Source organism: Gallinula chloropus (assembly GCF_964237585.1).
Source record: "Gallinula chloropus genome assembly, chromosome: Z".
NCBI classification, from domain to species: domain Eukaryota; kingdom Metazoa; phylum Chordata; class Aves; order Gruiformes; family Rallidae; genus Gallinula; species Gallinula chloropus.
In genome coordinates, this window is record NC_140089.1 from 37,668,393 (window position 1) to 37,691,687 (window position 23,295).

At 40.8% G+C, this 23,295-nt stretch overlaps 1 protein-coding gene across 1 annotated transcript in view; it reads left to right on the forward strand.

Annotated features, from left to right (window-relative positions):
- Nucleotides 1-22,949, forward strand: part of FOCAD (focadhesin) — a gene marked incomplete at its 5' end in the record, with an annotated part of 102,206 nt that extends 79,257 nt beyond the window's left edge. Inside the window, 16 exons of the mRNA XM_084278295.1 lie at nucleotides 2,965-3,112; nucleotides 4,803-4,922; nucleotides 5,692-5,814; nucleotides 6,361-6,438; nucleotides 6,819-6,890; nucleotides 7,044-7,146; nucleotides 8,238-8,318; nucleotides 9,836-9,964; nucleotides 12,741-12,856; nucleotides 14,100-14,360; nucleotides 15,006-15,095; nucleotides 16,220-16,397; nucleotides 18,396-18,493; nucleotides 19,362-19,613; nucleotides 20,918-20,993; nucleotides 22,492-22,949. Coding sequence (XP_084134421.1) covers nucleotides 2,965-3,112; nucleotides 4,803-4,922; nucleotides 5,692-5,814; nucleotides 6,361-6,438; nucleotides 6,819-6,890; nucleotides 7,044-7,146; nucleotides 8,238-8,318; nucleotides 9,836-9,964; nucleotides 12,741-12,856; nucleotides 14,100-14,360; nucleotides 15,006-15,095; nucleotides 16,220-16,397; nucleotides 18,396-18,493; nucleotides 19,362-19,613; nucleotides 20,918-20,993; nucleotides 22,492-22,565 — 1,999 coding nt within the window. The 3' untranslated portion in view covers nucleotides 22,566-22,949. The remainder of the gene's footprint in view (nucleotides 1-2,964; nucleotides 3,113-4,802; nucleotides 4,923-5,691; nucleotides 5,815-6,360; nucleotides 6,439-6,818; nucleotides 6,891-7,043; nucleotides 7,147-8,237; nucleotides 8,319-9,835; nucleotides 9,965-12,740; nucleotides 12,857-14,099; nucleotides 14,361-15,005; nucleotides 15,096-16,219; nucleotides 16,398-18,395; nucleotides 18,494-19,361; nucleotides 19,614-20,917; nucleotides 20,994-22,491) is intronic.
- Nucleotides 22,950-23,295: the final 346 nt, after the last annotated feature.

Genomic DNA, 23,295 nt, shown 5'->3' on the forward strand with positions numbered 1-23,295 from the left:
CTCCATTAAAATACAGTGCAAGTTTTTTGCATATTATCCAGTGTGAGGGCTGAGTTCTCTTTTTTCAAAATGCCAGCAGTAATCATATCCTCTCTTGTGGCTGATCTGATGTTAGGTCTGGCTGGGAGGGCTCCCGGTAACAGCCCCTCACCCTGTGGGGTGTGAGGAGTTCTGCAAACACTGCTGTGCCAACAGTGTCCAGTTTCAGGCTGGCTCCAGCGAAACACAAAGGGCACCCCCCGCACCCTGCCAGGCCCCTGTCCCCTAACAGCCTGCTGCCCACTGTAGATGTGTGTGATGTGGCATGCATCCTGATTGTCCTGTGCTGCTCTGCTCAGTGACATGCTTCTCCAGGGTGTGAAGTGAGATGTCTCGTTCACTGAAGGACATTAATGAGAAAGAAAGTTTTAGCTGCAGTTTTGGGTTGGTTCTGTCTAGGTAAGAAAGTGGTTCAGCAATGCCTGTGTGGTGCAAGCTGGGCCTCACACAGCCATGCTTCGCTGATACGTCAGCCTTGATAGGAATGTTGGGTTTGTACATAATTTTCGTCACTTAGTTAGGATAAATCTCATGGAAGTAAGAGGAATGAAGAAAACAGCTGTTTTCGGTAAGCAGTAAGACTCTTTCCCCGAGGCACTGCTTTACTTTGGTGAGAGTCCACTTATGCTCCTCGAGAATCTCTACATCTGTGCAAGTTGCATCAAATACTCTCAACTTGGTTTCATCTCAGAAAAGGTCACTGAGAAAAATGCTCGTAAATCAGTACTCTCATCTGTTGTAACCCCACAGGGAAAAAAAAACCCAAAAGTGAAACTGTAATCTTTTAAAGGAAGAAAAATATTTAGATAGTTAAGCATGTTAATATGATGCTGTTTCAGTTAAAACCTGAAGATTTTATAGATGGCAAAGCCTTAGAAGCTTTGCGGTTACCCCTGATTTTAAATGGAATTCACTCAGACATTATCAAGAGATCTGTGAGTGGACCTTTCTGTTAGAAAGAAAGTGAAATAAGTGTATTTTTAAAATACCCTGATACACCACTTTTCAGTGTATAAGTGTATGGAAAATGTGGGGTTTGGTTTTTATAGTTTTTTGCAAGGTCAGTAGCTGTTTGAAGATGTCAAATCGGTCAAAGACCTATTGTTCTCACAGAGCTGGGTCAGACTTACCTCAGTATTGCCAGGATTTGGCCCTTAAAAAAAATACCAGTTTTCTTTCATCTTAAAATGCAAACCTTTTATTTTGGTTCATGATGTCTTTCATTCTGTGACGGGATGGACTGTACTGCCCTGTGTGCCGCCAAGTTACGTTGTTGAGATATATTACAGTAGATTCAAAAGTGAATCATGACAGTAGCACAGTATGTCTTATGCACTGGCAGTACAACACTTAAAACACACTGGGAAGTCTGAGATATTGATAGTTACAAAAAGAGGGGCAGAGAGAATGAAGTTCTACTTGTACTTCAGTCCCCGGTTATATTTTGGGTCTTTGCAAAGAGATAATATAAAACATATTGCAGTTTTAATTAGGAACTTTTGTTTTCTCTGTAGTTTTCTCAACAAGAAATAGTGTAAAATTGCACATAGAACTCTTGAGTATAAACCATGTCCTCCTCTTGTGGTCTGTTCAGAAATTCAGATATGCTACTTAAAGTGTTGGTTCCAAAGGGTTGGTTTTGTTTCATCATCTTTGCTGGAAAAAGACAACAGCACCACAGCACCACCAAACTCCTCTCCAAGTATTTTTGGCATGCTTGTCACCTTTATCCACAGTTACTGAAAAACATTAGCTTATAAATATGGCTGAAGTTTTTCTCAGAAGTTTCTCTTTTACTGTGCTGAATAAAAACAGTAACTCTTCCTGTTTCTAAGTTGGATAGCAGAAGCATGGAATACCTATGATCCTAGCCACATCATTCATTTGACCACTTGCTGCATGCAACGTCTGTCACTGGTATGCTCAGGGAGATGTGTGGGGGAAAAAAATCTTCATTTTCAGCTAAGAGGTGCTCCTTTAAGCTGATGGGTATGTGTGTCAGTGAGAGATCATGTTCAGAGCAGGGAGTATCTGCTGTGCTTTTAGTATCTCGTGATAGCAGCCAGAACTGTGGGAATTTTCTGACAAAACACTGCAGTATTGTGACTGATGACTTCAGGAAACTGAAACTTGTTGTTGGAGCACAGGTGCTGAATTTATTAAGAGTTCTGTGATCCAGAATGGGATTTCTGATCAAATCTGAAAAAGAGACAGAGACAGTGAAGCAGTTCCTGCCAGCTGCCCTATTCAATCTTTGAGGCTGTGTTCTTAGTGTGGTTTTAAGTATCCTCAGCATCAAACTGTCAGATGTGCTAGATATATCTGCCCTGTTGAAGCTGGTCCACTGTTGCATGTTTTATGGGTTAGAATGTATAGCTGAGAGGTTCTGACATACTGGTGAGCACCTTAATCTTAATCTCTTTACTGCTCAATCACTAATGCCAGTATTTTTGCAAACTGGAAGACCTCTTGCAGGAGTTGGAGACCAACAGACCCTAATACAGCTGATGGACCTGCACTTCGCATGGTCAGCCAAGGTGTCAGAGTTTGAGATACTAGTGATACTAGTGTAAATCAGATGTGGAAGTCTGGATCCATGCTTCCTTCATGCTAGTTCATGTGCTTGGTGGTGAGGCTATTAGTTCTTCAGGGCTACAAGAAATAATAAGGCTGTATGTGTTGGATTTATTACTGAAATAGACATTTTGTTCTCATGCATTTCTTTCATCCTCTGTTTTCCAAAGAGCATCGAATATGTGTGAAATAAAAAAACACTTGTAAAATTGACCGTAGTACATATAATTCACAGGGCTAGTTGTCAGGCAAGGCCAAGAGGTCTTTTTTCTCTGCAACCCGGGTTGAAGTGAAGAGAGTTCAGAGCAGCCAAACCATACTTAATCATTTTTCTTTTCTCTTGTCTGTAAGTGCTGGATGCATTTTGGGAGTAGGACTTGTTCTTTCACTGATGAGCTACAGCAGCCAAACAGAATCACGAGTGCACGTGGCGGCTTCGTTGCGAAAACTCTGCAAATACCTGGACAGCGGCGAGGACCAAAGCAGATGTGTCCAGGAGGTATGACCTATCTTACTGCACATTTTTAATCTTCCATTTACTTTGTTGCTTCCCTTTAATAGCCACAGACTTTTTACCAAAGCTTTCTGTCTTTAGTACTGGAATGCTTGGCTTCTGTTATTTCTTTTACAATATATGGGTTTATAGCAGTTGAATAAAACAGTAATAGTAATAGAATAATCTGCAGTGCTGCATAAGCATTAAGAAACTACCAGAATAAATAAGGCAACATTCTTTAAAATCTTTGTTAATTTTTTAGCTTCAAATTAAATTTTTGAAAATTATGAGGAGCTGTGGATATGGGTCTCATATATGGATTTTTACAGTTGATCTGATACTGGAAAGCAAGTTACCTTCAGAGAGAACCATAATCTTAATACTTCATTCAGTATGCCTCCTGCTTCCTTCTTTGAAAGTTACTGTCACTACCTAATGTGAATCTTGTATTTGTGAATGCTGCGATGACCCCGTTTGGTGTTCCCTTCATAACTGAACACTTTAACTGACCTTTGCTGAGTCTGAGCACAGATTTCAATTTATCTTGCCAGGACATGTCTTCTAAGTTTTGACCTGGTCTGTGCACTAAGTCTGTATATTGTTCAAGTAAAACTGAGAAGGAGAACTGATTGAATTGGAGAAGTTTACAGTGGAAGACAAGAATTGGAATAAACAGGTGTTTTGCACAAAAATAAAGCAACTCTCTACCTACCCTTTTCAATTAAAATCTCTGTAAGGAATTGTACAGGTATTACATGATAAAATTTGGCCAGCACTCTAGGATGTATACTACTATATTTATGGAATGTTCAGAAGCTTATTTCAGACCTATAAATGGCTGGGATATAATCCTGTCCTTGAAGTAGTTTTGGCCTGCTACAGCAAGCGGTACAATCTGAGCATTGCTTGGTCAGAGTCAGTTGCCAATCTTGCACAGGAGGTGGGTGCTCTCTACTTCCCTTAGTTACATGTTTTTCCATTGCTTACCTTGGGGACAAAAGAGATTAGGCTGTTGGCTTAGTTGTTTTGTTGGAAGTTCAGACTTCGTTTCCTTATTCTCCATGTCTAGGGACGCAGAGTAGAAGAGCAGTTTCATTTATGAATCCTTCTGCAAGGACATGAGCCTTTCACATGGTGTGTGTGGGAGACATTCCCACTACATGATCCTCTTCTGGCCTTGTGGACCTGCTTTTAGCCCTGAGGAAAGCATAGGAGACTCTGTGTGCTTACAGTAGTAATGATCAGGTATTTGTGTTATGAAGAGTAGCTTCATTTGTGTGGAATATCAGGAGTTTGACCTACCTACGTAAAACCAGAAGCACTTCCAAGATTTAATTGTCTTTGTTTCCTGTTAGCATGAATGAAGAATCAGGGAGTAAACATCTGGAAGTATAAATTGAATATTTCTCAGAGAAATGTGCGCAGAGATCTTACGGCTGCCCCCTTCCCAGAAGTATTCAAGGCTGGGTTGGCTGAGGCTTTGGGCAGCCTGGGCTAGTGGAAGGTGTCCTTGCCCATGGCAGGTGGCTGGAGCTAGGTGATCTTTGAGGACCCTTCCAGCCCAAACCATTCTTTGATCCTATGATGCTGAAATGCCTTTTTTATCATGCTGGCAAATTTGTCCATGTCAACTTGCCACATTGAATTTGATCAGACACTGGTTAACAGAATTAATTTTTGTCTTTTTCCCCAGGTACTTGCATATTCTGTGGCCTGTTCCTGTGTGTCTGCTTTCAGTGTCGGAATCATAGAAGCGACTGAGGCTGAGGAGGCCATGAACAAGCTGCGGACCTTGGTGGAAAATAATCAGCAGGTCATAATGCAGTACTTGGGGTTTACTTCACTGCTGGTTTTCTCTTATGTACTTAATATTGGATACTGCTTTACCTAGACTGTAACTACGAGAAAATGATACTGATCTGCTTTCAGCATTGACTGCATTGTGCATACTGTGAAATTAAGGCTACCACTTCATTCATTGATGCATTGTCTACAGGTGAAAACAGATGGATGTTTGATTTCATTTAGAAGAGAAACTGGTACTTCTGAGGTCGTCATGTCTTTAGTCCTTGTGTCCTTCCAATTTTTGTCTCTTATATAACATTTTTCTTTAGATTCTTTTTCTTGGTAGGAAGACATACCTACTGTGCTCTTCTAAAGTTTTGCTTTTTCTTAGCTTCCAGACAGAGCATCATTGCCACAGCTTCACCCAGGTGTCTCTTTCATCCCAGTGTACTACAGTTACTCTCTAAAAATGTCAAAAATAATCTCCATATTTCAGCACTTGTTCTTTTTGTTAAATGCTTGCCAGGCTATAGTTTTGAATCAAAGCCTGCTGCTACACTCTGTTAAAAAATAAAAATAAACTGTTTAGAATGTTTGCCTGGAAAATAGGAAGTAAAGACAAACTTACTGCAGTATGTAATCTCAGAAAATATTATCGCACATGACATAACACCCAGTATTTTAGACAAAGGCATTACTTCTAATTAGTGGGAAAGAATAAATAGTAACTTTTCAATAATAAGTATTAAAAAGAATATAGAAGATCTGTTTTCTAATGTATCTTTTTCACCTTGCAGACCCACAGTTTTGGTTTAGCTCTAGGTGCTATAGTACATGGCTTGTCAGCTTGTGGTCATGGGAAAGCAGAAGACCTGAGTAACAGACTCATGCCAGCCTGGACAAAAATTGTGCTTGCAGAGGTAAAGGAGCTCAACTTCCTATCCTGTTTTTGTAGGAGGGCAGGGGAGGGGAAATGAACAGTAGGAACATAATTTTACTTGTTTCTGCTGTTCAGTTGCTAGGAAGATTTAGGGCTATCTGAACTGGCTGCGTGGTTGTTATTGGAAACAAAATTAGATCTTTTGGCTGTTTGCTGAAAGGAAAAAAAGTCATGTTTCTCTTCTGCAGATTGATGGGAAATATCAATGAGATCTTAATTTGGATATCTTTCCTAATTTGGAGCAAGATCCAAGGCTAAAATGCAGTTTATTAAATTAAGATTCTGTGTGAAATTTGATGCTGTTAGGGAGGGAGAAAAGCATCATGATTTCGCTTTGGAGCAGGGGACATGGGCAAAGTTCTGTATAAAGCCTTTCATTCACCAAGAGAGGGATGTATAATTAGCCACTGTGTTGCAAGTCTGACCTGTAAAGGTTGTGGGATGAGAAGTGTGCAATCAATATCAGTCACGGTTGTTAAGTTAGAAGAAGCACCACTGACTCATTGATCCTGAATTGTGCTTCCAGGGTTCTCCAACAATGCACCGTCTGGCAGCTGTCAGTGGGCTGGTTGCACTGGTGGGCTCTGAAGGAGGCATGATACAGGTGAGAACATGAAGTAAAATGGTACTTCCATCTCTTCTAGAGAGTTGGTTAGCAGGCAAGATGGAATGACATTGGGGGCATCCCTTACCAGGGAATTCTGTGTATGCAGTTCTGAGTCACGTTGGGAATGAAACAAGTGGGATAGAATTGCAGTGTGTAAAGTGGTGTCCATTCCATTTTTCCATCATATAGCCCATGTGCAGTGCCTTTGGGGAAAAGTTTACAGTCATACAGGCTTTCTCTTTCTCACCCACTCCCCCACAAAAAGACAAATGTGCAAGTCATGTAATCTGCCTTTTCAGCTACTTTTTCTCTGTTTTGTTGTTTCTTTTTTTCCCCTTCTAAAATTCATACCATGTTTATTTCTTTTTCTGTGGCAGCTGAAATCTGAGAGCATTCAGTCTTCCCAGTTTCAAAGCAAGCTGAATGAAGTCATCAGAACTCTTACACAGGTAGGACAGTACCTCAGTTTCCTGGCTTGGGTAGTGCACTAGAGTACTGTTACACTCTTCACAGGCCAATTCTGTTTTAATAAACTGCGTAATGTCTGTGTCCAGCCTGAATTAGGAAAATTTGTCATAACTAGTGGTTTATTGTCTCAACAGATTATCAGTTTCTCGGGGCAGATCGGCCTTCAGACAAATGCAGCAGTACTTTTGGGACGCCTTCATATGTCCTGTTTGTCTTCTACCCAGAACAGGGCATCAGGTAAATCGCTTTATTATTGCTGCTTAAAGAACTCTTAGAAATAGCACCTATCTAAAAAGTCCTCAAGAGGCACATTAGAGGCACAATACAGTGCCAGACATAAAGGTTGGAATGGGAAGCCTGAATTGGTGTGTGAATACAGTATCAAAAGAAAGTTCTTGGTGGTTTTGGGAAAACTTATATATTACTTCTGTGTTTATTCTTTTATAGAATAAATTGTAAAGAAGTTTTGAATTGTGTATGGTACATGTCTTTGACATCTACATTATCCACTCCATGCCCTGAGAAACGATTAATCTGCTTTGTTGTAGCACTTCCCACTGTACCAAAAAGCTAACAACACAAAAACTGATCCATAGCAAGAGCAAACTGATTTTTCAGAAGTAGATTTCTGTAATAGATTTTCTGTGGCTAGCTGAAGTCAAAAGCTAGTGTTCTATACCCTTGCTCTGTAACGGTTAGCACAGACATTCATATTCTGTGAACAGATCATTACCTTCTGGTGGTGTTTCAATGTCATTTGGTAAAACAAAGAACTACACCACTGATAAAATAGCAATAATAGGAGGGAACCAGTGAAGTGTAAGATGTTCACTTCAGTGTAAACCTATGTTGGAAACCAACAATATGAAGTGCAGATAAACTTCTTCATCCAAGAAAATATATTCTGGGAGTTTTCTCTCTTTGTATAATTTTCGCACATGTGCCTGAAGTTAGGTAGATACAGTGTCTCTGTTGTATTAAACTTACTAAGGTTTGGAAGCTCACCTTTTTTAAAACCTGCCTCACAGTGGCTGATATGTCTTTGGGCGGTTCTTAACCGTGGCTTCTCAGTCGGTCAGTTAATTTGTTTTTTCAGACCTGCCATCTCTCACAACCACACATGTTTGTCTTGCCTTCAAAGTGGAAAAGCCAATGCATCTTCCCATAACCTTGTGGTCTAAATACTTTGAGTCACCTACAGAATTATAGGTTATCTCAACCATAGCCTTTGAATTTACATGGGAATTTACGTGAAATTACATGGGAACTCAAAGTCATAATTTCTTCTGGTATGTTTTATTACATAAACAGTCTTTTTTTCTTCACAGTTCCTCCAGATTTTAGTTACTTGCCTGAAAACAGCTTTATCAGGGCAGCTATTGACTTTGCCATTGAAAGTGGAAAGAGAGGTAAGAAGAGATCAAACTGCAGTGTATCTCTGGGAAATTTCTTACAATTGTATAAGGTTACATTTAATAATTGGATTTTATTTGCTAAAAGGATGTTTCAAAACACTAACTTGAACATTACTAATGTGGAATACTTAATCTCTAAACAAAAATTTGATAACATTCAAAAGATAAAGTAGAATTGTGGAGTTAGGGCTTTACTTTTCTCCACTGAATTTTTCTTTGTGAGATGATGCATCTTCCTTGTCAAAATGGAAGTCAAATCACTTTAACTGGTAGCACATCTCCTCAGGAATACTCTATCATCAGGCAAACTTTATGCTACCCTTTTTTCCAGTGATCCTAGATGAAGGCTGTCTGCAATAGAGTGGTATTCAAATTGGTTACTGCTGTGATTCTTCCCCTCTGCTTTCCTGAGACTCCAACTGGAACATCCACCTCTGTGGTCGCCAGTACAATAAAGAGTTGGAACTACTGGAATGAGTCCAGAAGAGGGTCACCAAGATGTTCAGGGGGATGGGGCACCTGAAGGCAGGCTGAGAGACTTGTGCCAGTTCAGACTGGAGAAGCAAAGGCTCCAGGTAGACCTTATTGCAGCCGTCCAGTACCTGAAGGGGAGGCCTACAGGAAAGATGTAGAGGGAGTTTTTATCATGGACTGTAGTGGTAGGACAAGGGGTAATGGCCTTAAGCTGAAAGAGAGTAGATTTAGTTTAGACATCCTTCTAAGGATGAAAGGAAGACATCCTTCCCATTGAGGGTAGTGAGACACAGGCACAGGGTGCCCAGAGAGACCATGGCTGCCCCCTCCCTGGCAGTGCTGAAGGCCAGGCTGGAGTGGGCTTTGGGCATCCTGGTCTAGTGGAGGGTGTCCCTGCCTATGGCAGAGGGATTGGAACTAGATGGTCTTCCAACCCAAACCATTCCTTGTGCAATAAATGTGAAGGAACCTGAAGTAAGCATGCTCTTGAGTGAGGAGTGCTGGTGTAAGAAAGATGTCTTGGAGTGCAGCCTTACAGCTACTCCATTTCAAATAGCCAGTGCTTTCCTTCCAGGAGTACTTTCACTGAGTTGTTTCCTTGTGATTAAGTGACACACAACATATGAACATTTAGCACCTGACTGCCAGTTTTTATGGCCTGCACCTATAGGCTGGGGAAGGAGCACAGTGTCAGAAGACTTCACTGTTCTCCCACCAATAAATGCAAAGATACTACCCTGCTAGATGAGATGTAATTAACTCATAGATTGGTTCAAAGGGAGGCAGCCCAACAATTTCTCTTTATCAGCAACAAAAAGCCTTTTTTGATTGGACTTTCATGTTAAAAGTACAACTGTTCCTTACAGACAGATAGCTAATTCTCAGGTGCAAAAAGAAATAACAGTGATTTTGTAATGCTTTTCTGTTCTTCACAACTGCTTGGTCTTCAATGCACTGTTCACACTTTTCTTTTTTCCTGAGGTGTTTAGCCAAATGTGTGTGTATAAAATTCATACTGATTAAATGCTCTATTGTAGGCCCTGAATCTGTCCCAGCTGAGCTGGTTAAAGTTGCACTGGCACCCATTGCTTTAGTTGGAGAAAGCCATCAGTATCCACCTGTAAACTGGGCATCCATTCTTTCTCCTTTGATGAGGCTAAACTTTGGTAAGATTAATAGTTTTCTATTAAGTCTTTTGTACTTATCATAAGACTTCTTTACTGACACAACTGTCATAGACTTTAGAACCTTCTTTGGGTCTTGAAGTTATTGCAGACATTGAAGTGTTTATTATTATTTCAAGGCCAACATTTTAATGCTTGCAAGCCTGTATTTGTGATCGCTGCGTGGACAGGTTTTGTTTTAACTCAAGAATAAGACTAAGGAAGATGAGAGCTGAGAAGTTTGGAGCCATATTGGAAGTTCCCTAAACCACTGGTGAAATTGAGCTGAATCTTTCACTTCAACTATTTACAGTAAGAAGAGCCCATCATGAAACTGAACTAATTGTATCTTATTCTCAATAGCCACTAAATGCCTGTTCAGTGTCTTTGTGAGACGCTGCAAGCAGCTTTGTCACAAGCTTGAGCAGCTCTGTAGTACACCTAGCTACCACTGGTTTGAAACACATTTTCTATTAAGTTAAACCAGGTGACAGAGGAAAGCACAGCTCTTTTTACATCATGATCCTGATTGTGTCAGTGCTTACAAGAGCGTTTTTTTCTTCATGCTGGAAAGTGGCTTTTATCCTGAAGTACTATGTTTGACAGGCTGTATGGTGTTTTTTTTTCTACTCAGGATATCTGTTGGTGCCTGTTTTCGTTGATAAAAGTGTCTGACTTGCAAACTCATTTCCTTAAAAAAAAACCCGGCAAAGTTCAGTATTCCCTTGTTTGATTACACTGAGTTTTGTTTCTCCTGATTTATGTAACTGCTGTTACTGGCCTTAAAGATTCTTTTACAAATGTTTTGGGCAAGTGCTATTTTGTCTAAATTGATGAGCTGTAGTGCCTAGAATATGGAAAGTTGTTCTTATTTCTTTCTGGCATTTATTTTACTTGGACACAATGCTGGTAAAAGCACTAGAAATCATGGAACTGCCCTAAGAGGAACAACTGCTTCATAGATAGAGAAAGATTTGGCTACATATTAAGCACCTTTTGTGAGCTGCAATTTCTGTTTTACTTGGTATTCTTGCAGTTGATTGTAACATCTTCTGTAAGAAAGAATAAGTGAAAGCATTTCCTACACTGAGCTCTGCTGATGCTTGCTGACGCAAATTTTTGTGCAACCTTATGAATAGCTGAAACTTGTTAAATGTATGGGGGATTTTTTATTCCTGTTTTTTCACTTCAGAGTCTTACTTCTGTAAATCAGGGGAATTCCAGAGGAATCAGTGTACTGATTCGTGGCTGTGTTTTTATTGACTTCAGGCAGCAGCATAGCCTACATTTCCATACACTTTGGGTATTATTACCTACTAGCCTGCCTAGAAATGTGTCAGCCTAACACACTTTTTCTGGAAAAATGCTATTTCATTAATATTTAAATGAAAATTAAGACTGTATGCTCAGTTCTCACAGATTCTCTATGTCACTGTTATTCATACCTGAATTCATGACTAGTTTTATGAACCTTAAATGTTTCACAAATTCTGCTGTTCATCTATAAATATACTGAAGACAAAAGGTTGCTTTCCCATCTTACAAGGTTTATTACAGTTGTTGCTGAGCAGAAACCATACCATGTGATTGAAATAGTACCTGTTTGTTATTCAGTAATGCTTTGCAGTGAACAGTCACAGTCAAGTCATAACCTGTGTCCTAGCAGTCCAAGCTAGAGAGAGTTTTTGAATGGGTTACCAAAGTCTCTTCTTACAATTTCACCCTTCCCGTGTTCTGCACCTTCTCATGTAAGATGTTTTATTTCAAAGAGTCTCATACTAGACTCTTGAATCTTTGCTTTGTTCATGCACTGATGTTAGTGAACTTTGTAAAAGTCATACTGTATAGGTTGCCACCGTCATTATGGAAAGAACATTTTAACTTGCAAAGCTCATTTAAGTTTTATGCTGACATTTAACAGTAATGTATCTTCTGTCTGATGGGTCAAATGCTAGTACAATACTTAAATTACTTGTCCTTATGTTGCTGTAGCAGTCATGAACTATATGGAAGCCATGCCATTGTTCAGAGTACCTCTTCAGCATACTTACGACTAGTTATTCTGCTAAGAAACAGGCTGTGCCAGTCGTTAATCACAGAATCATAGAATTGTAGGGGTTGGAAGGGACCTCGAGAGATCATCGGGTCCAACCCCCCTGCCAAAGCTGCTCCCCAGCTCATATTGCACAGAGAGGCGTCCAGATGGGTCTTGAATATCTCCAGAGATGGAGACTCCACCACCTCCCTGGGCAGCCTGTCCCAGGGCTCTGTCACCCTCACTGTGTAAAAGTTTTTCTGCATGTTGGTGCGGAACTTCCTGTGCTCCAACTTGCAGCCATTGCCCCTTGTAAGGGGATTTTAAAGAGAAACCAATAAGGATTTCATTTCATAACCATTACAGCCTCTGTGCACGGTAAGATCTTCACACATGTTAACCTGGAGAATGCTGCAACCAAGTACCCACAGCAGTAAGTGACTGACTCCTGTTCTGTGACATACTGTATGAGCATGGAAGAGTAGAAACATACTAAGATAATTACTCCTGCATTTAGTGGAAGAGAATATTGACTGATTTTTTTTTCCATCTGTAGATTAAATTTTTGCTTTATTTGACAAGGAGTCCTTTAATTCTTACTTTTCTTGACCATTACCTCACTTTTTTATCAAATTAATTGAAATTAAGTTGGACAAACCTTATTTCTTGCTGAACGTGCTTGAATGGGAGAGACGTCTAACATGTATGTGTTAAAAGCTTTCTGTTTGTTTTCTTCTGCTTTAGGTGATGAGGTAAAACATCTCTGCCTTCAACTGGCTGCGACACAAGCCCAATCGTCTCAAAATGCAGCAATGCTCTTGGGAATGTGGGTGGCACCTCCCTTTGTCTACAGTCTCAGTGTATGTCTGTCAGAAAATTTTTGGGACCTCAGCACTTTCCTATAAGAGTCCTCAGTGATGATATTAAGGATGTCTTCATGAAAAGGACATCCATGTCTCCCAGAAAAGGATTACTGGGTTCAGAATTCTGCAGAAATATTGTTTAGCAAATACTTGTAGTGAGATAAAGGCTATTCTGGGTACTTGAAATTCAAGGTAGATTTTAGATGTGCTACATTGGTTTTACTTACAATTTGAGACCTTTTTCCTCTCTCTCATGTAATGCTATAGCTCTGATAACCTAAAGGTTAAAAAGGCATGGCATTTAGGGAGAAAAAGTATCTTTTATTATGCAAGATGATAGTCTTAGAAAGAAGTCCCACTTATCTGTCCAAAAGCAATCATGCTTCTTTCAGCATTGTTTCTTGATCTAGTAACCATGTTATTTCTTTAGAACTTTTCCTTAATTCTGTAGTGAGCCAGCAACTAGCCTATTATCAAATTTGGTCTCACCCTCAGTGATGGACTCAGTGATACAGTATGTAGAACTCCCTGGATCCCACAGTGCACTTACCTGCAGTTCTGTCAGTTTATATGCATTAAGGAGCAGGTTCATGACAATTCTCAGAAAATTCATTGTGGATTTCTGTGAATTCTTCCAGTTCTTCTAGAGGTATTTTTGTCTTGTAAATTTTAAATTCATTAGCCTCCACAGATAGATAAACACTTGGCAATTGTAAGATACATAATTTGGAAGGTACCAAAAAAAGACAGATTTTATTTTGAGCACCAGCTTCTTACTGCAGGGGGAACTTAAGGTCACAAAAAGGGCTCAGCCACAGGCTGTGTAAACTTGGGGCTCCTTCAAAGTAATTATTAATTCTTCCTCACTAGCTAGCAATATTAATAGTGCCAGGAATACAATACCACAGTTCTGTCCTGGGTTAGCTAGTCAGTCTGTATGCTTTATGTTGGAATGTAGTGGGCACTATATAGGGAAACTGCAGTTGCCCTGCGAGTACAATGACACCTATGGTTAATTGAAAGAAAGTTTTTAAGGAAAATGGAGTATTGACATGTTTGAACTATTTAATTCAAGCAATTCATTGGAAGAGGGAAGAAGAATTGTGAAGTATTTATGACTTTTTGAGTGCTTTTTTCAGTGGGGTTTAGCCACTGTTTTATAATTTCATCCTTTAAAACAATAGTTGCAGGTAGGTGAAGAGCTAGGATCTGAAACTAAGTAAAAGTTTTTGCTTTTCAGATTAAATCCCAGAAATACCTCTTCATGTCCTTGTCCCTGTGGATGAAACATGTTGCAGAAGACAAACTACAGTCTTTTATAGAAGTGTTTCTGATGCAACAATTTGATCCAAAAAAACGCACAAAAAACCCAGAGATCTGCAAGTGTGTTGTACAAGGTCTCATACAAGCAATGAAACTTTCAGACCCTGCTCAGTACTGCTGGAACTTTCTCTGCCAGTCTGTGGAGAAAATATTTGAGCTTCTTCCAAATGAAGTTAAGGTAAGGAGTAAGTATGATGTGTATGAACACTGTAATGGGGTATTTTTACTGATGGTAGGTCCCATCATTTTGCACTGACCCATCAGATTTGAAACATGAAGTGGTTTCAACATTTTTAGTGATAGTAGTTAACATGCGTGCCTGGTCTCAATATAAGTTATTTTTGTATGTTCTTTAGAATATGACTGAGTTGTGAAACCAATTTAATTTACACTTTTTGTTCATAATTGATTTGGTAATGGAAGAATGCAATATTAGTACTGAAATAAATGTTATTGAAACAGAAGCAGAGAACAATCAGAAGGTGGGTTTTCCACCACTACCATCCTCTCACACACACCTCAGAGGTTTCCGCTTCTCACAATGATTTAAAGGAACTATCTAGCTACAGAAAATATCTTCAAGGAAGGTCACTTTTCTATTCAAAGAAAAAGCAAACTCTGAAAGCTTTCAGATACCATTATTCCTTAATAATTCACTACGCTGAAGTCCCCAGGAAGTACAGAATTTCTAAAATAAATAAAACAAGGTTGAAGACTGGATTAAATATTCCTCATGATCATTAGCAAAGTTCCTGGACTTACCAGGAAGATGAAGACATCTGAAAGTATACATCTAAACATACATTTACTTTTCTGTTTACAGAGGGGTGATGTGGAGATGTATATTGATGTAGCAAAATGTATCTCAGAAATGGGTGATTCAGAGATTGATCGCATTGTCCAAATCTCTAAGGTAATGATGTTTTACTCCTCGTCTTCTATCACCAAATCCCATGAAACAAGCATGTCTTACTATCTTCCTCGTCATCAGAGTGTCCTAGCTCATTGAGAACATTGATTATCTGCTGTGCAAGTAAGACTGTTCGGGCTGATTTGCAGGCAGCAGAGAGAAGCAAAAGTGTTAAGAACCCATATCCAAAACTTTCCCAAGGCAACTGAAATGCTACTGATTTCGCCTGGGAGCTTTGAACTGGAGAATTAAAGTAACTTGGTCAAGTTTAAACAGGACTCTGTCAGGAGAACAGGAGTGTTGTTAGGTGCAGACATCAGGCATAGCCCTCTTCAGTTAACATACAGAGAGAGAAAATGCATACCTCTGACTAGCTGTGCTCGAACCAGTGGATCCTTGCTTCTGTAAAAAAGTGACTGAGCAGCCTTCCATTCTTGACTGAATGGGCTGTATTTCCATTCACACTCAAGAGTGTTTCCTGGTGAACAAGATGGCTAAGGATGACAGTGGAATAGAAAAGCTTTCAGCTTCTGTCCCGCTCACCAATGGAATCAGCTAGCAGCAGAATTCTTACCCACTGAAATGCTAAGGAACTTACCTGTCTGGAAGGACTTGATGGTTTCAGATCATATTGTTATAAGGAGACATCCATGACATAAGAACATGTTGCTCTGTTTACTGGCAGATTGACTAGCAAATCAAGCATTTAAATAGGTTAGGGAAGTTGAACTGTCATTTCCTTAAGTCTTTGAGTTCTTATTTCCACACTAGAAAAACCCATTTGAGAAGACGCTTCTTGTCCGTGCAGTGAATTTGCCTTGAAAGAATATTTAGGTCTCCAGAACTGTCAAGCTGTCTCATTTCAGTTTTAACTGGAATGTAACATTTAAAGCAGTATGAAAACCGCCAAGCTTTACTGATTTGCAATTTTCTAGACTGTTTGGAAGTGTAAAATTCAAGTAATATGTGCCATCTCTTTTTTAATAGTTTGTGTTGAAAAATAGGTCTGGTATATATTGAAGTAATTTCTTCCTTTTTTTTTTTTTTTTGTAAAGAGAAATGCAGCAACTACTGTTCCCAGAGGAAAAACGTGTTGTAATTTTACATATTTTTAATTGCCTTTTCAGAACAATATGGAGAAGGCCACGTTCATGACAGCGTATTTAATTTCTCAAGGCAGACTGCCTCTGATGAAGTTGAATGCTGTGATCAATACTCTAACAGGATATCACCAGAAAGAAAATATGTTATGGATGCTCTTGCATAGTTTCTATCATGCTCGTATTGTGAGCCATGAAAACACAGGTAAGATCTGGCTTAAAGAAGGATCAACAAAAAAATAAACAGAAATCAGTGAATCTAGTGATTCATGGAATGACAGAACGGGTCGGGGAGGAAAGGACCTCAAAGATCATCTAGCCCCAACACCCCTGCCATGGACAGGGACACCTTCACTAGGCCAGGCTGCCCAAATCCCCATCCAACCTGGACTTGAACACTGCCAGGGAGGGGGCAGCCACAGCTTCTCTGGGCGACCTGTCTATGTGCCTCACCACCCTCACAGGAAAGAATTTCTTCCTTTCTAATCTAAACCTGCCCTCTTTCAGTTTAAAGCCATTGCCCCTTGGTCTGTCACTACACTCCCTGTTAAACAGTCCCTCTCCTGCTTTCCTGTAGTCCTCCTTTAGCTACTGTAATGCTGCTATAAGGTCTCTCTGGAGCCTTCTCTGGGCTGAACAAGCCCATCTCTCTCAGCCTGTCCTCACAGGAGAGTTGCTCCAGGCTGCTGATCATCTTGGTGGCCCTTCTCTGGATTCGCTGCAACAGCTCAGGGTCTGTCTTGTACTGGGACCCCAGAGCTGGACACAGTTACAGCTGTGTGGCGTGGGGTCTCACCAGAGTGGAGTAGAGATTACAGTAGATTAGATTATTTTAAAATATTTTTAAGATGGCTTAACCCAAGTGTTTCCAAATTTCTCCACATTGGAATCTACTCAGTCTTTGGAATTTTTCTGCCCTTCAAGTACTTGTATCAAATACTGCTTTTGTGTTTTTCTCCTTTATGTTTCTCTGTATCAGCTATTAGTCAGGAGGTTTGCAGACCAGAGTTTTGTCTAGATCTGTGTCTGTGCCTAGATGTGTGTCTCCTAGTCTTTTTAGAATTTCAGTGCAGGGTAGCGTTGGAAATGTGCGTAGCACATCAGAGATCATTAACAGTGCAGCTCTGCTAACCATCAGATCCTGTGTCTGAGGGAGCCCTGTGTGACAGAGTAGGTAGGCGTGTGTTTCCATGAGACTGGTTGAGCCAAGGAGATAGCTCAGTTTTCTGAACTTCTTGTGCTGACTTAACACAGGAAACAAATTGCCCTTCTTCGTTTTCATAACCATAGCAGATAGTTATCTGCTGGGTTAATGAGTTGGGCTGGCTCAGCTAGGGCTGTCTGATAAAGCACTGGAGCTGATGCAAGAGAAGTAACAGAATCACGCAGGAAGATGCAGGAGGAAGAAAGAGGAACAGAGGGAGGCAAGAAGGAGGTCACCTCATTTTCATGGCAGAAGGCACTGTGGCTGCCTGTGTTTACAGAACAACTTCAAAGCATTGTGCTGTTAGGCACCTTAGCTGCCAGCTGTGGTTGAAGAGTTTGAAACAGCAGTGAGTTTTGAATGAGTGAAGTGGGGCTTCATACCAAAGAGGCAGCAATGTGAAAGAGGGCACAGGTGAAGACTACAAGGAGATAGTAGCGTGTGAAAGGACGTATCAAAGGTGAAGTGTAGGAGTTATAGTGGATTTTTGACAGCAGAATCTGAATCAATGGAATATGTTACATCCTTGGGTTGAGGTCTCATTTTATCTGCATGCCTTCACTGTATTTTACTGATGTTCTCTGCACTGCAGGAAGATTTTTACAGTGCTCCCCACATTCTTACCCAATGCACAGTGACATCAGTGCTAGACATGGATGAAGTATTAGTGCAGACTCTTTGGGATTCTGTAGCAGTCAGGTGTTCAGAGTGGGTTAGTGAGACCCACAGGCTGCCACTAATAACTAATAACCCCCATTGTGAATTCCTTTTTCTGTGTGTTCAGTGCATTGCCTGCATTATAAGCAAAGCTTTTGTACTGTTTAAATTCCTCTATGCTTTCTGTCAGTGGCACCCATGAAGCAAATGTGATCATGGTATTGGTGATCAGTGCTCTTCCAGTCAGTCCTTAATTGCAATAGTGATGCCCTGTGCTTGCTTTTCAGTGGAAAACGGTGCATTCTGGAGTTGTGTGAATCAGTGTTCTTGTTCTTTTTCCAGGAGTGATGAAAAGAATGGACTGGCTGCTAGACCTGATGTGCTACATCAGAAGTTTAGCTTACAAGTCAATCACCATACAAAACGTAGATCTCAAAGAGGTATGTGCTATGAAAATAATTTGCAGCTTTCAGGAAAAAAAAAGGAGGGTTTGATGTATTTCACGTTCTTCCTCAGCAGTAAGTGTCATCCCCCATGGCTTTGTTTTAGAAGATGTGTCATCATACCCCCACAGAGAAAATCATCTCAATTTTGATGAAGTTATGTGTATATAAAACTCTCCCTTTAAAATGATCACGTCATTTGAATTATGATAGAAGCCAAAGGCAACTAAAGGGAATCATTACTTCAAATTTACTGTATTTAAAACAATTAAAGGAAAAAATTGGATTTAACAGAACTAAGTGGGTCAAAACTCTGTAACTGCTGTTTCTAAGAGGGCTTGTACAGTTTTAAGGAAATAATACTGTGCATTTGACATCTGTTTGACTGTGTAAGTTGTCAGTTGAGGACATAAAATACGCAGTTGTGCAGATCAGAAAGGCATTCATTACATTGCTGCAGTAATTCCCAACCTGTGTAGTGCCACAAGGGTGGCGACCTCCCATTTTCCTCAACATTGTTTGCTCTAGAGAAGTTATATCCCCATTTTAAATGAAGCATCAGTCAGCCTTAATCTAAAAGACAGTTGTAGAAGAAGTGGGTTTGCTTTTCTTTCTGAAGGCATTTTAGTTTGATTTGGAGTCCAGAAAAAGCCTTGCACTGCTTGAAAGCATAAGAGAAAGAACTTTTTAGTTCTGAGAATTCATCTTACATTCAAAATGCAAGACGTTCTGAAGAGCAAGCTGCCGTCTGGATTTTTGTGTTGGGCTGAGGGGGGTTTTGCGGCTTTTTCTTCTTTTTTTTTGTTTTTTTTTCTTTCCATGTTGTTAATTTACTGAAGTGCATTTTTGCCTTTCTCATGTTTAGTGCCTAGATTTTCTCCTGTGGCTGTTTGCAGCTTCTGTAGTGACCTGGGCTGACCATGGCACACCGTTACTGCTTGGCCTCAGTGCGAACTGGTCACCGTGGGATCACCAAACAACGTTACTGGAGTTATCTGAGGATTACCTTGGCAAGCAACCCACCGACAAGCTGGCTGTGCAAGAGGTTCTCACTCTCCTTCCAAACAGCATTTCCCTCTTGCTGGCTAAAGAGCCCTGGAAAGAAGAAACACTGAAGGTAAAATTGCATGTGGTGGTAAGCATTTTCCAAGAGTGGCAAGCATTTTCCAAACACCCATTTTTAGTCCTCAGCTCAAGTCTTACGTGGAGCAGTTACTTCCTCTGTATCTACTGCATCTGATTTGTGACCTAGTTTTCTTTATTTGCAATCAGATATGACATAAAAAGATTCAATGTAATTCTCAAGTAAAATGTGAAAGTTGCAAAGAACAGAAAACATTGCATGTCAGACTCTTGAGAGGGTACAGCTGGGAGAGGAGTGTTGGCAGCTGCTGGTAACAAGTCAGTCTCTAACACTGAAAGACAGATCCTCTGCAGTTCACCACAATGGCAGTTTAGGGCAATCAGTGATTGTAGCATTTGTTACTCATTTTCAAGTGTAAGTTGAAAATAAGTGGGGAAAATTGTGCCTCATATGGCAAGCCTAATGTAGATTGCTTGTGGCTGAGATACGTGGAAATACTGCTGTAATGGGTATTGGGACTGGCGTTGTTTAACATCTTTGTGGGTGACATGGACAGTGGTATTGAGTGCACCTGCAACAAGCCTGCCAACAACACCAGGCAGCATGTGGTGCAGTCAGCACACTGCAGGGAAGGGATGCCTTCCAGAAGGACCTTGAGAGGCTTGGGAGGTGGACCTGTGCAAAGCACGTGAAGTTCAGGAAAGCCAAATGCAAGGTCCTGCACAGAGGTTGGGGCGATTCCAGTCACAGGCACAGGCTGGGTGGAGAATGGCTGAGAGCAGCCCTGTGAAGAAGGACTTGGGGTCACTGGCTGATGAAATGCTCAGCACGAGCCAGCAGTGTGTGCTTGCAGTCCAGAAAGCCAGCTGTGTCCTGGACTGCATCAAAACCAGCAAGAGCAGCGGTTCAGGGGAGGTGATTCAGCCCCTCTACTCTGCTGTTGCGAGACCTCACCTGGAGTACTGTGTCCATCTCTGGGATCCCAATAGAAGAAAGACACAGAGCTGTTGGAGCACATCCAGAGGAGGGTCACCAAGATGATCAGAGGACTGGAGCACCTCTCCTGTGAACACAGGCTGAGAGAGTTGGGTTTGTTCAGCCCAGTGAAGAGGTGGCTCAAGGGAGGCCGTATTGCAGCCGTCCAGTAACTGGCAGTGAGATGTACTCCAGGGCATTTGGGTAGTTTGGGCAGAAGCTTGATTGGCCACCACCTCTAATTAGATAACTATGAGATTAGCAGCAATCAGATGTTGTCTGTCAGACTGAAAGGAATGTGCGGTCTTGTGATACAGAGGCTTTTTTAATCAGATTTTCCTTTATATATTTTTTTCCTTTAGTTTATTGACTGGCTGATCAATATGGTGGAAAATCCTAAGGAAGTACTATCAAAATCTTCCACTGACCTGCTGAAAGGTAAGTATTTTTAACTGGGTCCTTATTTTTCCATAACTATCAGTTGTTAAAAGGAGTGAGATGAACCTCTGCTGTTAGCACATGGAAGAGAGTTATGTTTTGTCTTGAAGGAAACCTTCACAGGCAAGTTATCATTCCTGTCTGTAACACCTCCATGTGTTTGCTGTCTTACCTGCTGGTGCTTGCAATATGCCACTGAAGATCCAAGGGCCTGAAGGTACATCTGGTCCTAGAAGTGTGTTTCAGTGATAGATCTGTCAGTTGTTTTTGAAGTCACCTTTAAAAATGAAGTGAAACATACTGTTTGGAAACCCTCTTGCACCGCAGTAGAAATCACATAACTGTTTATTCAGGTACAACTGAGGACTGAGCTGTGGGGAAAGGAGACAGGCAGTGGAAGCCTAGTAGGGAGGCCTAACAAGAAAGGACAGAGGAATGAGGGTTGCTGAAAAGATGCCTGAAAAACTAGATGGGAATTGCACGGTATCTTGAATTACAGTAATGGCCTGTGGCCCTAGGATGTACTCCACTGCTCATACATGTAGGATTGTGAATACAATCTGTGCAGGTCATTTTAAGACACACCACAGACACTCACACCAGATGTGAGTCTGCGTGTGCTCCTTTCTATTAACACAAGGCACCTCCTCTGAATCACCCGATTTGTTGGCCCTACAAATGGCACCACGATGTTTAGTTGTAAGCTCCTGCATTACTAGGATAATTAGCCTTGTGCTGAGAGTCTGCAGTCTTTAGACACTCTGTGATACATTTCAGAGTTCCTCTGTTGCAACTACTCATCTCCACCAGAAACAAGGCGAGGGATTTATTGGAGAACCTCCTCTGCACATCAGAGGATTTTAGCATACACAGGATATTCTCAGTATGGCCTGATTGAGATAAGTAGTTTCCCTTGAGCTTTCTATTGGATTTCTGCTTCCAAGTAGAATCCAAAACCCCCTTCTGGATGACTACAGTGTGACTGGTTTGGTTAGTGGTTTGGTTATTTGCCAAAACACACGCTCCTTTCAAATTAAACTGAGGGACTGGCGAATTGCACTTCCAATTGGTGAACTGCAGAGGCCTTAAGACATTGTAGTTTGTACTTCTGTCCTTCCCAGAGACTCCTGTCTCACCTGTTGAATCACTACTCCTTGATTTCAAACTTCCTGCAGTGTTGGTTGATCTATATGTCACTTGAAAGTGATAGTCTAATTATTGTGATGTGATAATGGTATCAGTAGGAGACATGCCATAAAGCAGATGAAAGGCCTAGTACAGCATCACATTTCAGAGGGGTGTAGAGTCTAGTGTATCTTGTGAGCTGCAGAAGTAACATCAGAAGCTGTCAAGCTAGGAAGGGAAAAAGTCATGAAAAGAGTCAGTAAAAGGAGAACTGAATCTATGCCTGTGTTAATAAAGTGACTAGAAAGAACATTCTCACATCCTTTCCAGTCTGGACTGCACAAATTAATGTCACTTGTCCTTGTCTTCGCAGTTACACTCCTGGCCTTGAGATCTGTTTCAGAGTTTAAGAAGAAAGCAGTGTGGACTAAAGCTTATGGGTGGTAGCTGCATGCCATATCTTACCCAACAAAGAAAACTCTTCACACGTGAGAGGATATTACTGTTCAGACATCAGGACCACCAGTTCCAAGAGGTTTCCTATCCGAATGTTTTGGATTCTTTTTTAATCCTGTAACATTCTCCCCAAGACTTACAAGATGAAAAAAAAAAATTTGCTTTTCACTGATGGGATGTTGTTGTTCTAACATGGCTTGAGCTGTGCTGAAACTCGGTGAGAAACACATACTCAGTTATTTCATTGACACCTGGGATCCTCAGAAGCTGGAGTGGAATATTGCTTTAGCTCATGGAAGCTTTGTAGAAGTGGGTAAGGGGAAAAAAAAACACATTGTAAAATTTGTCTGCATATAGCCTGTTTACTAAAATATGTTTCAGTTTAAAAGACTTCTGAGTGAGCATTATTTTTTTAACCCTTTTTAAGTAATAACATGATGCTCTTGTGCAGTAGTGACAGCACCCTGAGGCATGTAATGCGAGCAAGGTCTCTGAAAGGGGCAGTATGCTTGCCAGTGTTGCTGCAGCTTTATCAAGGTCACTGAAATAAACCCATGATCCTCATGGCTGCTGCCTCCCCAGCTCCAAGGTGGTTGCAGTTTGCTCTCCACTTAAAACTGTTCTTGTCTCATTTATCTTCCTTTTCGTGTGAGTTCTTCTTTGCCCTTAGGCAAAAGGGACAGCACAGCAACTCTTTTTCCACTTTTGCCACCTTAAATAG